This window comes from Aplidium turbinatum, chromosome 1, assembly GCF_918807975.1.
Source record: "Aplidium turbinatum chromosome 1, kaAplTurb1.1, whole genome shotgun sequence".
NCBI lineage: Eukaryota > Metazoa > Chordata > Ascidiacea > Aplousobranchia > Polyclinidae > Aplidium > Aplidium turbinatum.
This window is the reverse complement of record NC_137472.1, coordinates 32,590,594-32,605,591: the sequence shown is the minus strand read 5'-3', so window position 1 is coordinate 32,605,591 and position 14,998 is coordinate 32,590,594. Positions and strand designations below refer to the sequence as shown.

Genomic DNA, 14,998 nt, shown 5'->3' with positions numbered 1-14,998 from the left:
TAACCTGTAACTTTTCCATAACCCGACAAGCAAATGTGATGAGATATGCGTGGGTCCAATATGGGCAGACAACCTGATAGTTGCAGTGTAGCAAGAATAACAATAGAAAACAGGCTTCGGCGATCAACTGGCTTCGGGGGTAACGCGCTGATTCTGCCACAAGAATTTCATCGACCTTCTTACTTAGATATTAACAGATAGAAAGCTGCCTAAGATATAATAATCTTCAACCCCATGAAAAACTTCTTACGTGTTTTTAAATAATGGATCATAATTTAAAAGCTTAACTGGAAACTAAATATGAATTTACAATTTTATTAAAACTCAGACGTTCTTCATGGTAAATTGAGGTATCATTAATGTTCTAATCTCCTTCCGGCTCATATCCCAGTGTAGGCTACGGCTGGTTTCTAGTTGGAAATTTTATTTGCCTACTAAACAAATTTTAGTAATTTTTTTACAATCTGCATTGCTTCGATGTCATTTCAGAAATGGAAGCGTTGCCAGAAAATTCTTTCTCTGTTAATTATTTAAGTCAATAGTCTTAGATTCTTTGTCTTGCAGCCAAAATATACTTTTAGCATTAATAATTACTTACTGTTTGCTGAAAATATTGTGACTCATTTTCTTTCTAAAATACGTTTTGAGCTTAGTTGTTTGTAAACTGACAAGTTCACTTTGTTGTTTTTCAGGCAAATACATACGTGAACGCATTGTCGCAAGCTATAGAGTCAGCTAAGCAAGCGAAAGAAGAAGGCCATGCCCCTGGTACCACCCCTTTCAGCAACGACCTTCTGTCGTCAGAAGAGGCTAAATTTTTTTCTAAGGTAGACATTCGTTGCATTTTATCTTTTATTGTCTTTAAATGAACAGATTACCTAATTCCCTTATTCGTGGATCATCCAGGAACAACAGTTTATTTTGAAATTTGCAGTTTCAATTTTTTTAATTTTTTTACTTGTTTCTTTTAAAGGTCGCATTGCCCTTCATCGAGTCATATTTCAAGACCCAAGAAATTTATTACGTCACTGTAGCAGGTAGCTTAAACGAGGGGATGGCAACCGCTTCAAATAAGGAAAAAGAAGCTGTGACTACGTTAGTGTGAATTTTATTCTTGTAAAGCAATTTGTACAGAACAGTTAAAATTTTTTTTTACATGTATGCCTACTAGTAATCTGTTTTGTTTTTTTACGCAATATCGTTGTAAATATTTAGAAGTTTTTAACATATTTAATGTTCATTTTCTGTTGTGTTTATTAACTTAGTTTTCGAAACTTGCAAAAGATACCAGAGGAGATTTTAAAAACATTGAACGGCCATCGCACATTTTGGAAAATTTACGCTCGTATCGTGGAAGAAACCTATCCTGCTTTGTGTCCATTTCTTTTCGAAATTTATTTTTACAGTAGGCCTAGTTCATTTATTCTTCTGATACATATTGTTTGAAAAATATGGTCACATACTGGTAATAAAAAAAAACTCAAATACTTCAATCTTGAATATCTAAATGTTAACTTAGTTTTGGACCCTAAAAATGCTGCAGAATTGCTGTGAAGTTAATGGGACTGGTTGTGCCTTCAAAAAAAGGACGTACGGCACATTGTCATCAATCTGGGACGTCTTTAGTTTAAGTTTTACAAGTTGATGCTTCACGTCTCTTTTAAACCTGCAACTGTTTCTCAGGTTGTTCTGTAAGATGGCTTTGCTTTTACGACAAAGAACTACTCTTTTTGGTAAGTTTATTACTTTATTACATCGCAGTCGTTTGCCGCAAACAATCAAACGAAAATTTGATGATTTTCTTCAATTTAAATGAATCAACAAAAGTATACTCTGTATAATAACTTGGTCACTTTACTCGTAAGAAGCCAAAAAATCACGTTTGAAGAAAACACTGCAATCTTTTATTTGTTACTGCGCAAGTGTAGGCCTATCGATTGTTGTAAGTGTTAGCCTACTTCTTTCTGATTAAAGCACCGAATCAATGATGAAGATTCTACGCACTACCGACTCTCTTTGATTGCAGGTGTCGACGCCGTTGTTGGAATCAATTGCTTGCAAGTCCTTGCTGAATGTATCGACGCATCGTGAGTCGCTTCTCTTCTTTTCATCTCTTCAAATCTTAGTAGACAATTTCATGATTTGAATTTTCAAATGTTTAATCAATAAATCAAGTATATTTCAGCATAGCTCCACATTCTTTTCAATATAACTTAGAATAGCAGAAAACATTACATGTTGCTTATAACTTCACATACTTACAACATAGCGTAAAACTTTGTGTATTTGAGGCTCGCCAAACCAGGTATTGTGCATGCTCCAGTAGCCTACCTGGGGACCCAAATTAATCACGCTACCTAACTTCGTACATTGTGTGACTATAGTTTGAATCACAGAACACTAGACTAGACTATTGGAGCATGCATAAAAATGAATTGGTTTGCTATCTTTGTTAAATGGCCCAATCTAACATTTTCACAACCGAATTCTGAAAAACGAGATGTCAAAAAAGGGTGGTTAGCTTGCTTCCATGTAGTCTGCCATCGTTATTGCTCATTTCCTTTCTTGGCTAACCGAATGAACTATGCATTCCATTTCTTAATTTTTATTTTTTTTATGTTGAACTGATGTAGAACTAGAGATGTAAATGCAAAAAAAACGAACCGTTTTTTTTTTTAAAAAAAACGTGTTTTTTTTCAAAAAAAACTTGAGCCAAAAAAACACTCGTTTTTTGTTTTTTTTGTTTTTTTTCATATTTTTCTGAAAAAGTTGCAATTTTTTTGCAATTTACAGCTTAGTTTCATTATAGTGCTCTTGAAAAACATTAAATTACTAAAAATAGTTTTATTGGTGTGCTGAAATTCCTAAGTGTTTGTGTTTGGCAGCATATGTTCTTGCATAGTCCTATGAGGACCTATGTTGTTTCGCTTTCTTCTTCATTCTCTGGCATGTTTGTGGCAGTAGACCTGACAAACATTGAATTAATGAAATTTGATACATGACATAATGTAGATGAGTTAATTTCTTTTTCCTTTTATGGAAGTTAGCCTATGATGTTAGTATACTGTGGTACTGGTTATTCTTGTACACACTCAATGGGTTGACGAAATTTTGACAAAACAAGGTGGCAGTATTCAGTACACACATTTACCTTGTTTGTGGACGTGGTAATTTACTAATGCAAGCTATTGCCAATAGCTTGTTTAAACATGTTTTGTAACTGATAGCTTGCCAACGATGTATATGCTTTATAAATGTTGAAACAGAAGTATTCTTTTCGTGTGTTGTAAGATCTTGGATTGGACACTTCGTCATTGATGCTTCTTGCAGATTATTTGGGACCTATAATGCAAGAGACCTTATCACTGATATTTTTAGCTGTCAAAAGTTAGTGCATTTGTCAGAAAAGGTTTAGGTTAATGTTCCTTTCAAATGCCCACCACCCATGTTGACTATTGCTAGTAACTACCATTCTACCAACCTTGAATGAAGAAATTTTTCCTTTAAAGTGGAGTTTTTCAGCACTGCTCAGTGCTCAGTGTTCACATAGTGAATAAATGCTTTATAATGCTTTTCCTGACAAGAATAAAGTTTTACCCATATTCCCACAATGCAGGATAAAGATACAAAACAAACATCAAAGATGAAAACTTATTTTATTTGAGAACTAGGCCTACTGTATTTTGAGATAAAAAGAAATTGACCTCTTGTCGTTACGCACCAATAAAACCATGATGCAAACTTTAATTTTTTTTATTGGGCAGAGGAAAGATTGACGAAAAGTTAGGCAAAAACAAAAAAAGTGCTAAAGTCTCAAAGTTCTGCAAACTAGTTCAAATTGGATGGATTAAGTGCAACCAATAACCATACTTCTTTTAAACATGTCTATGACAGCACAATGGTGTGATTAAGGGAAAACAAACATGACTATGACGTCACAAAGGATTATTGAATCTCTTCAGGGAAAATAAAAAAACATCAAAACGTTTCATCTTTCACTACATTTAAATGTGATTTGGGCTAAAAGTTGGGACTACTTTAGCACTACACTGCTTTTGCCAAACTTGTCATCAATCTTTCTTCTACCCAATTTTTTTTTTTTTAATTTACGCACCATGGTTTTATTGGTGCGTAACGACAAGAGGTTAATTTCTTTTTAGCTCAAAAAGTAGTAGCCAAAACTTGTTTTAATATTCATAAACAGATAGCCCACCCCATAAAACATGGGGGTAGAGCTAAAACTTATGTAAATATGTTGAGCGGTTCTTGAGATATGGCCGTTTTTCTATTGCTCCTTATCTATAAAGCCACTTAGTGGCTGAGGTTATTTCACTTGTAACTCGAGAACCGCTTGTGTGATTTTCATCACGTTTGCACCAAATGCACATCAACTGGAACAATCTCTTGACGTTGTACTGGTAATGGTATGGTGTGCTGGTGAAAAGTGCCTTTGTGAAGTAGAGAAACAGGACCCTGACCACCTGGTCCTAACGTAACATGCCCATTAACCAAAATCCCAGGTGGCTTCGAAACTGTACACGAGTGTGGTACTGCATTTAACAACTGGCTGAACCAAATTACAGACAATACTTGAGATGTGCCAACCATAGGACACTGTGTTACTATTTGAGACGATGAGAAACCTTTATGGCTCGTGTGTTGAGACTTGAGAGACATATTGTCTCATTTGAAAGATGTTATACGAGTTATGAGACTATTTTTTTGTTGAAAGAGACGCTATTGCAATGAGTTTACCCTAATTGCTGCATATTGTGACATTTAATAAAAAAATAGGTAAAAAAAACAAAAAAAAAACGAATAAAAAACAAAAAAAACTATAAAAAACAAAAAAAACGAGCTCGTTTTTTTAAAAACAAAAAAAAAACGTTTTTTTACATCTCTATGTAGAACTGTAACCAAGTCCTGTCCAGACCACGTGAGACAATCCCTAATTACTTTTTTCAACAACGCCGCAGAAGACCTGAGGAAGATGTTGGATCATATTCGAAGGTGAGCATGTTGGCAGTTAGAAACTCAACAGAGCACGTGCAGGTAGGCTAGACGAGCGATAAAATCTAAACGAACGTTACACCCACACGATAATGCTGTTAGGCCAGTGGTTCTTAACCTATTTTCCTGTTGGTACCAACTCGAAAATCACCAACCAGTTCTCGCACACTCACCAAGAATGGCTGAACAGTAATAGTCACCTACAATTCAGAATGTTGGTTGAAAGTCCGGTAAGCAAACTTTGTTGCTCTCATCATTTTATAATTTACCATAATGATTCAGCACCCACGTACCCTTTGCGAACAGATCTCGCAGCCCACCCCTGATTAAGAATCCATTTAGGCTACTAGGCCAGTGTCAACATCGCTACAAAATTGGCTGCTGCTATAGCTCACTTGTGGTTCGTTGACTGCTTATTCTTTGTGCGGTTGTTTAACATACACAAAAATAACAAGACTTCGAAAGTCAAGACGCTTTTTTTCTGTGCCCACGAGATACTGTGAAATGTTATTTGCAGCGGTCAGTCCAGCCAGCTCCGAAAGATAATGCTTGGGACACAAAGCACTAATTACGTCACTCATTGTTTGCTTCCTGTCCTGACAACCTTGTTTCGTCATCTTGGACGACATCGATTTGGACAAGATTTGCTGCGTGAGTGACATTGAAAGAATTTGCTTTACTGTGGAATACGCTCCAGACGATCTGCTGTTTTAGTAAAACCTCTAGAAGTCTAGAAAATGTAGTTACTAGTTAACTTTAGTTATAGACATTTCTACATAAATGTAAGTTTGGCTTTTGAAGTTTCGGAACGCTTTCGGTTGTAATTATTCATTGTGTCTGCGCTGGGTATAGCTTCTTGATATCTAAAGTGTATTTCACGCAGTTGACGAGATACAAGTAGCTTGCTACAAAGTACTCAATGGGTTGTACAGTCTCGGTACAGGCAAAGGAGCTTTCATCCAAAGGTGAGTGTGTTGGGTTAGTCAGTTTTAGTTTGATCCAAAAGAATCAGGAGCATCTAAGCTACGTTGGGTTTATTTTGAGCTTGATTTATCAGTATTTTTTAACCGTTTGATCTTTGACTGTTTTACATTTAGTCAAACTGATTTCCTCATTTTGTTTAATTTGTGTTCATATGATTGTGATTGCCTTCTTGTGCTTCGTCATCATTCATTCATGGTTTATTTTTCATTCATTCTTCACACCCGAACATGGTTCATATGGGCAGCATGACTCAGAACGGCCGACGCAGAACCTCTATTCATGTCATTGAAAAGATATTCGAAGAGTAGGTTCCAGTTTATAAAATCAACATTAACGCCTGCAGACTTTGCTGTGACTAACAAATGTTACGTTGATGTTGCGTGTGTTAACCTGTTAAGTGCGTATAACAACAATTGTCGTCCGAGACAGACAACTATTGGCGTTTGCGTGATCCAGCTATTTATGGCACTTTTAATTTCGCTTTTCTCTATTTCCTTTGTCTGAAAGGCGCTATGAAGAAATCGAGGAACATTGTTTCCAATGGCAATTGCAGTCTGACTGAAATAATGCAGTGATAATGCGATTACGTGAGAAAACAATAGTCCAATAATGGGAGTCGCTAAATTAAATACGTACAGTAACTCGAATTGCGAAAAATTAATTACGCACTTGACGGGTTAAGGTCCTATCATTAAATATTTAGTGAATGTGCATGAAAAAAAATTGTAGCAATCAGTTCAGAATGGTGTGAAAACAAATTTAAAATATTTCAAGCCATTATTCGGTATTCTATGTCTCGTTGAATTTGTCAAGACAACATGCGAATGTAGGCCTATGTGTGTCTTGCAAACTACTGCCTTCAGAAAAAATATTTTACTGAAGACTACAGTAGATTTGAATGCATTTCTACATTTCTTTTGATGGCATCCGAGGAGAAACAGGCTAAAGTAAAAAAAAAAATATTGATCGTTTTGCATTGTTCAGGCACCGTGGTCAAGTTGGTGAATGTCTGGCAGCCTTTGCCGGCGCTTTTCCTGTTTCATTTTTAGAGCCGAGATTGAACAAGTTTAACGCTTATTCGATTTACAACATTCTCAGCATCAAGGATAGAAAAGGTGAAGTGGTGAAAAAGTTCAAAAATTGTTTTATATACCATTGATCGGTGTTTAACGTTGAAATATCGCCCAGGCTACGCATAGTCTCTGATCAGCCGGGGTTACAGTAGATGTCGATTTTAACCTGACGAAGTAAAAAGTAAAATCCCAATGTACTGGTATATGATATAATAAACGCTAATTTTGATTCATAATAATCTTCATTCTTATGTAGATTTGAGATCTCTTTTTGGCAATCGCCAATATTCTATTTGTACAAAACCTGCTTGTGGGTTTCTTTTTCTGTGTGTCCTTACGTATCTTCCTTTCATTCAGTGCTCGGCTTACCCGCCAGACTTGAGCAGCTTACCCCTCTCTTGCCTACTCTCAATACCCTGCTAGCTGACATAGAAAGGTTGGCTGAATCTGGTGCCAAGTACGAAGATGCGCCTGAAATGATTGACATCATTCTGCCCATGATCTGCAGGTGAAATTTGTTTTTGTTTTATTTCTACTTGTAATGTCCCGTCAACAAGTCAGAAACCAAACACTAAATACTGCAGGCCTAGCTGTTGTGATACTGCTATTGTGATGTCACAACAGAAGATTAAGTGTTCTACAGTTTGTTGGTCATAGTTAAGTTTCTTGGCCATGAAGGCTTATAATTCCTCTGGTAAATTGCAACACTTCGTTTGTGATTATTGAAATCATTTTAGCTAGCAAAAGTAAAACGCATTGGGCTCCTAATTTCTAATTTTCTACCTTAATTTTGTCTAGATACGGCCAGAAGGCACGCGAGCTACCCAAACGACAAGCGTTGTCGTATTCACTTTGCTTCAGCATCGGCAAACGTTGAAGCGATACAAAAATGAGAAGTTTTGTTCATTTGAGAGAAACTTAAAACGAGCAACATTGTTTTCAGCTATCTACCATTGTGGCTCGAGCAAGGTCCGGATGGTGCCAAACTAACGGAAAAGACGACCACTCTCGACCAGGTCAATAACAATCAAGGGAATCAGAGCGGAGGAGCAGGAGGGGGGTTCTGCACATCCGTGTCCAATGAGACGCTCAATAGCGTGCTCAAAGATGTCCTGATGTTGATCCACAATAACCTTGGTACAGAGTCAGCTGATTGGATGAAAAGGATTGCAGGTGGTTGTTCTACCAGTTGTCCTTTCTTTTGTTCCATATGACCACTGCACTCATTTCAAATCGTTGAGTGTCACCTTTCAAGGACAGCTTCCCAGCAGCACCGTTCATTGAATAGTTCACAGCCAATACTACTGCATAGTCGCCTACAAGCCTTCAATTCTTCAGCGGGGCCTGCGATAGTTGCTCAAGGCTTTTTAAAACGTGTGTAGTGATGCCTAACTCCCACAATTAAGTTGCATGTGGAGATTTTCTTGGTCTGAGAATGAATAATTTCTATCAATCGAACTTTAAACTTATTACCTACTGATACTAATTCAATTTAATACTGCTCCCGCACAAAACTTTACACTATACTTTTCTTACAAGAATTGTAACCCCGACAACAACTTCATCATAATGCAGGTGGCATTACCCTCTTTTCATTTGACACATACTTTTGATATCTTTCAGTTTATTCCCAGCCAATCATGATTCGAGGCGACCCAGATCTTCTTTCTCTTTATTTTCTGCCTATTCTCAGAAAAACGCTCAAGAAACTTCGCCAGTCACGTGATTTGGAAGAACAGGTGAATGCCAAAGATAGTGAATCAATATTGCGCTTGCGCATCACACAAAATCTACAGTTTGTTTAGGAAACCTTGTCTAAAGTAGATAAAGATATTTCGTTTCAAGTTTGCTATGGTGAATCGGTTGTCATGACTCAGGTTTTAGGTGAAAGGTTTCACGCTTCAAAAAATTCCGCATTGTTGCGCCTGTTCTAATTTATCCTGTTAGTCTATGTCGTTGGTGTTGATGCTTGTGAACTCAGCAGCGAGGAAAATTATTTCACTGTTAAATATGAGAGATCTTGGACACTGACAAACAACGAATTTAAAAATTGCATCTCAAACTGTGAATTGTAATTTTTCTCGAAAACGTTTAATTAAGCTAGGTTGTGATGCATTTTTCTAAATATTTCACATGTTATTATAAGTGTACCTATTGCATCAATTCATAATTGTATAGGTTATTCTGCAATTGAAACGGTTTGTGGAAAATGATGGTATCAATGCTTCTGTCAGCATAACCTGATACAATATTATTTAACTTTAAAACAACAGCAAAATTGCCTAAAAGTAGTAGCATCATAATTTGTTGCTTTTCTGTAGTTGGCAGGTCGGAAAGGCACCGCCGCTGATTTGGCTAATATCGTAAGTACTCCTTAATACTTACCCAATTAAAATTGTTTTGTTACATCGCTTCAACGTACAAAGAACAACTTTTGTGTTTTTAAAAAATATTTCTAGATCCAAGTGGGTTGTTTTAAATTTATTTAAAAAAAACGCTCTACAGTAAATGTTGCATTTTAACGATGTACTACACTGTGAAAAGCACTGTATAGTTTTAGGGTTATTAGAAGTTCCATTCATGCCTTTTTGCTTCGCTACTGTTCGTTTCATCTTCACCTGTCGTCATCAGTAGCATGGTTGGTGGTTGTTTATTAAATATAATTCTTTCACTACCAGCGTAATCATTTTTGATGGATTTGCTTACCCTGCTTTTATTTTAGTATATCTTAAAAGCTCTTTGTATTTAAAACAATACCAAAATTTATCATCAAAGATTGTATCAAAACGTCGCTGTCTAAAGACATTGCTCCAACGTCAAAAAACATTGTGCTCGCAAACGTTTTGTTGACTTGTCGGTGTGGTGGTAAAAAAGCTGTTCTAATCACCATGCAACAACTGGTCTAGGTCAAGTACGAACAAAGAGCTAACGACGAATCCGATCTCGAATTGCTGCTGCTTGAAGACTACGCTGTTCTGTCACGTGACGTGTACGCCTACTACCCGTTGCTTGTTCGATACATCGACATCGCAAAGTAGGTTCTGGTAATCAGCTATGTGTCAAAAAGTCTTTTCATGTGTGTGCGTATAAAAAAAGATGTGTTTGATGATTTTATTTCTCCATTTTGTACAAGCTTTAAGTTTGTCGCCTTCTGGGGTGTAAAATTGTAAATGGCTTTAGTGACCGCACACAAATTTCAGCGACCGTAACAGTTTTAACTCGTAGATTTTAAGGCTGTGGTTAAACTTTCTTAGAATGTTTTTATAACAAAACACTCGCAAAATGTGAAAGATCGTTGTTGTTCAATTGTAAGGCAAACACCGAATCTTTGTTTTGCTTTCCGAACAGATCGCAGTGGATAAAAGAGAGGAACAAATTTGCCATTGAGCTCTTCCGAGATGTTGCAGATATCTTCATTATTTGGGCAAAGTCGTTGGTAAGTTGCTAGAGGAATGTGGTGTCAGTGGAGCATCTTCGTACTTTCCTTTCATGATGAACGAAAATAATACTGCAGCTACCAATGGGTTCCCATATTACATATTTTTAACGTCTATGAACGTTGAAAAGATGAGTGAAAAGCAAGTTTACTGGCTGGGTTAGAAGTTACATTCTTGTCATTTGAGATAACGATAATTATCTATTACAATAATTGTTATCTAACCTTTGTTTCCCACAAGTGAGGGTAGCCGGTTTTCGTTATTCAGCAATCACCCCTTCTCTCTACTTTAATCCATCCATCCCCTTCCGTCTTCCACCAGATTTTTTATAGCTTATCCAGTTGTTTTTTAATTTATAATTCTAGAAAATGTTGCATTGAAGCAATTTCAAGCAGAGACTGTCGTTTGTTTTCTAGAACTTTCGCCGAGAAGAACAAAACTTTGTCGTTCAAAATCAGATCAACAACATGGCCGTGCTGACCGCTGACAAGAGCGCCAGGCCCAACGCTGCTTCTATATTGGTGAGTTGTGACGTAACAAACGTTACTACGTCTGCAGACGTTGAACCAATGTAAAAATGACGGAATTTTTTGCCTGGGTATGCTGCAATTATCCAGATTATGTCACATTCATCTGAAACATTGTTGCTTTCTTCACGGTTTAAAGAGAAACATTTTCTAGAGAAAAGATGCTTTAACGCATTTGCTGTTTCATAATATATATGTAGACTTGGTACGAATACTTGCACTGTTAAGTGTAGTAGGAAAAAATAATGCTAATTTAATTCGAAAAAGCTGCTCTTAAATTTAGTGTCCGCTATAAATTGCACCTTCCAAAACAACAATTGAGGTAATACACTGTCAAAAAATATAACGCAATGTTTAAATATCTTTCAAACAAGTCTTACGGTGGTGATCCACACGCAACAAATTCTTTATGTTTAGAAAGGGTATTTTAAACCTAAAAAAGCGAGATAATGGCTAGAATTTTTTACTTGACTAAACTTGTAAACCAGTTTGATTAGTCAGGTGGCAGTGAACTGTTCTCATAAAAATCTTCACCTTACAGTAACTACAAAAGTTCATGGTATCGAGGTGGCAGTTTTACCACGAATTATTCGCTTTTTGAAGTTTCATAAAAAAGAACCTTAAAACTTTGTTTGTTTTTTTCAGTCAAACCAAAGACTGGTTCGCAAACGGGGTGACCGCTACACGTTGACGTCATCCTTGATTGTGGCCTGTTTGAAGCGGCTCATACCGGTTGGCTTGAACATGGGGATGGTTGGTGACTACAAGCTGTTGCAAGAAGCAAAAAATAAACTAATACATCGCGATTCTGAAGAAGATGTGAAAGATTTCCTGCTTGTCTCTCTTCAAAATGAAAATAAAAACGTGCGTTTGGTTTACAAATTGTGCTTCAGCAGGTAGATACTTTATTCTGTCATCAATTCCATGACCAAATTTATCCATTGAAGATGAAAATGGTTTAGATTTAAAAGAATTTTGCCGCACGAGTTTCGCTCAAATATCCTTCATTTGTCAATTTAGTTTTTTATGTAACATTTTTGAGGAAAAAATGTATCACGTTGAGAAAAAATTCATCGCTGTAGAATAAATAATTGAGTAACAGCTTAAAATCCGCACTTGTGAAAGGCGTAGTTACTCCTTGTAGTTACGTCACTCCTTGTGCTTATGGTTGTAGTAAAGCTTTTGTTCATGCTTTTTGGATATAGGGCGCAGTGAAACCGTTTACATCACCACCCTCACCAGTTCAAGATGAGACCTCGGAGTATATAAACAAGAGATCTGATTGGTTGATGGAAATCTCACGTGTTCAGTACCACCTCCACATGGTGAGTGTGTTTAAACCTTTGTTCTTCTTACGCTTTAAGTTTAAGGGACGACACTTTAAAAATAATCACTAGAAATATATAGTTAAGGTTTCTTTAACAGTTTGCCACGTTTATTTTCAGTATTTTTTTGATCAATGTTGCTTGTCTTTTGCATTACTTTTACTCTAGCGAGTAATAGCAGATTGCAAAATCAACACACGTTATTTGTTTGTGCAAAATATTTCACACGATTCGTATAATGACGCAGAAAATTGTTTGCGCGCCTTCTTTTGCTTTTAAGAGAACGTTTTTTGAAACTGTATTTTATTCTCCAGATCGAACACCCACCAAAGTCTCGCCGTGCAGTTTGGAAGAAGCTGATGTCGAAGCAGAGGAAGAGAGCTGTCGTGTCTTGCTTCCGGATGGTACCGCTGTACAATCTCCCAATGTAAGTTGCAAGCCTCAGTTAAGCGGTTGCAGTTATTTTACGATAATAGTATTAGCGTTGAAATTACCATGCAAACACCACTTTTCAAGTCACCTCCTTGGTTGTAGCTTAGTTTCTTATGAATTGCATTCAGTGATAAGGGACGATGATAGCCAAGAATTCCTGCTCTGAACCGATAAATTAATTTCTTTCGGCATTCCTCGTTTTAGCAATTTCTGCAATGAAGCCCATTTTGATACATCGCATTTGTTTCATGAAAGCGAGAATCTCTTTTTAAATCCCATATTCTGATGGACTAATTTTCCAACAACAGCTCTCCAATCTAAAGAAATACTTTTGCTTTAGTTTGTACTTTATCTTTAACGCATTACATGTAAAATTCAGCTCAGCATATGAAACAATCATAAGTTTAACTTTTCAAGCTCATTCCCGAGAGCTCCTTTTTACCGTGTTTGTTGAAAAAAAAAAAACATAAACGACAGTGCGATGATGTGGAGAGCACATTCCTTTGCTTTGAACTTTTTTCTGTGTCATGGAATATTTGAAATAATTTCTTCCTTTATCAACTCGAAATAACAATTTGAGTTAATTGCACCAGACACCGTGTATCAAATTCCTTTTTCACTAACTACATGGACAAGTGGCTTTCAACAGAGGAGCAGGACCGTTGTCAACTTATACAATTGATCACGGTATAGATGAGAATGAAACATGACGTTTTGGGTGTTTCTTGTTTGAACTTTTGTGTGAATGCTCTGAAACGAACATATGTTCAATGTTTGTTTGTGATGTTTTTGATTGTTTTTTTTTCTTTGATGCTGTGCTATGGTCAGGGCAAGGTCGGCAGCAGTGGCCGAGTGGTTAGCGCGTTGGGCTCGCAGTCGAGAGCCTGCATGTTCGACTCCAGCCACCCGCACTTGCTGTTGTTTCTCTGGGCAAGAAACTTTACGATAACTGCCTCTACCCAGTGATCGATTTCGAGTAATGGGTAGTACCAAATTTAAGTCATAAGTAAAGTAGACAACAGGAAACAGACATTGCCGTCGGCTGCAGCGTGGGTCAGGTGTACGTCGAAAGGCGTATATCGATGCATAGCGCTCAAGTCCGCTTTCCCGCAATGCAGGATAAAGATAATAAACAAACAAACAAACGTAGTGGCATATGTTTCTCTTTTAATTAAAAATTAAAGTTCAATGCTTTTCCGTGTGGACTATCCGGTTTGAGTTTTTAAAACTATACCGTAGGATATTTTAACCAAACAGCATATGGGAAATCTTTCCTTCAAACACAGTTTACTAAACAAAGTAAAAGTGGCACGCGGACTTAAACAAATTCATAATAGTTTCTTGTTTCATGTTACGTAAGTCGAGGAAAATTGTGATATAACTTCTTGGATGAAAGAAATTACCTTTAAACTGTAGAGATAAATAAGATTGAGACAGAGACTATGGTTATGGGGAATTATAGTTTTAAAATATTACACAATTTTGATTCCACGTCAAGCCATGTATTCAAACTAACGATTTATTTCTATAGTTTGCTTCTTCTTTTAATACAAATTAACTTGATTGCGTATTAGCTATGTGTATGAATTATATCATACCTTAACTTTTCAGTGTATTCAGTTGAGCAGAATTTTTTCATGTTTTTTTTTTCATTCATGCTCATATTTCTCTTCACCATACAAACGAAACGATTTTGTCGAACTCAGACACAAAGCTATTTCAGTGTTTACCGTTGCCTATGGTATACACTGGGTAGCCCCAGATCAGAAAACATATTCCGAAGAAATACTGAACCACATGACGCAGCAGGTACGCAAAGTCACGCTTGCTCGCACAAGATCACTGCATAAAGCGATACAGCGTCAAAATATCACATTTATTGCATAAGTGTCTCTGCAAGGCTAGGCTGCTGCGATATGGCTTCTCGCTATTTCGCCTGTAAATGTTCGGCCGATTCCAATCAGCAATGCTCAACTGCAACTATCCAGACAGCAAAATCCGTCATTTTTACATTGATTTAACGTCTGCAGACGTTAAATCAATAAAAATGTGACGGATTTTGTTAACTGGAAATCTGCCCAACTTCTTGCACGCGTTTAGATTGGTAATAGCATGTCAATATCTTTTTGCAATCAGTTTGCGCATTGTTAAAGCATTCTCTTCGTTGTGAGGTTCATGCTTCACTCAAAGTTTTCGCATGTGTGTGTTTG

At 36.8% G+C, this 14,998-nt stretch overlaps 1 protein-coding gene across 1 annotated transcript in view; it reads left to right on the top strand.

Annotated features, from left to right (window-relative positions):
* LOC145775112 (ryanodine receptor 2-like) overlaps positions 1-14,998 on the top strand; it is an 82,683-nt gene that overhangs the window by 45,472 nt on the left and 22,213 nt on the right. Inside the window, exons 66-85 of the mRNA XM_082586321.1 lie at positions 693-827; positions 974-1,095; positions 1,684-1,733; positions 2,027-2,087; positions 4,909-5,010; positions 5,528-5,661; positions 5,894-5,975; positions 6,239-6,298; positions 6,979-7,109; positions 7,425-7,575; positions 8,011-8,240; positions 8,691-8,806; positions 9,389-9,430; positions 9,974-10,101; positions 10,416-10,503; positions 10,921-11,025; positions 11,677-11,899; positions 12,274-12,356; positions 12,671-12,783; positions 13,382-13,475. Coding sequence (XP_082442447.1) covers positions 693-827; positions 974-1,095; positions 1,684-1,733; positions 2,027-2,087; positions 4,909-5,010; positions 5,528-5,661; positions 5,894-5,975; positions 6,239-6,298; positions 6,979-7,109; positions 7,425-7,575; positions 8,011-8,240; positions 8,691-8,806; positions 9,389-9,430; positions 9,974-10,101; positions 10,416-10,503; positions 10,921-11,025; positions 11,677-11,899; positions 12,274-12,356; positions 12,671-12,783; positions 13,382-13,475 — 2,250 coding nt within the window. The remainder of the gene's footprint in view (positions 1-692; positions 828-973; positions 1,096-1,683; positions 1,734-2,026; positions 2,088-4,908; positions 5,011-5,527; positions 5,662-5,893; positions 5,976-6,238; positions 6,299-6,978; positions 7,110-7,424; positions 7,576-8,010; positions 8,241-8,690; positions 8,807-9,388; positions 9,431-9,973; positions 10,102-10,415; positions 10,504-10,920; positions 11,026-11,676; positions 11,900-12,273; positions 12,357-12,670; positions 12,784-13,381; positions 13,476-14,998) is intronic.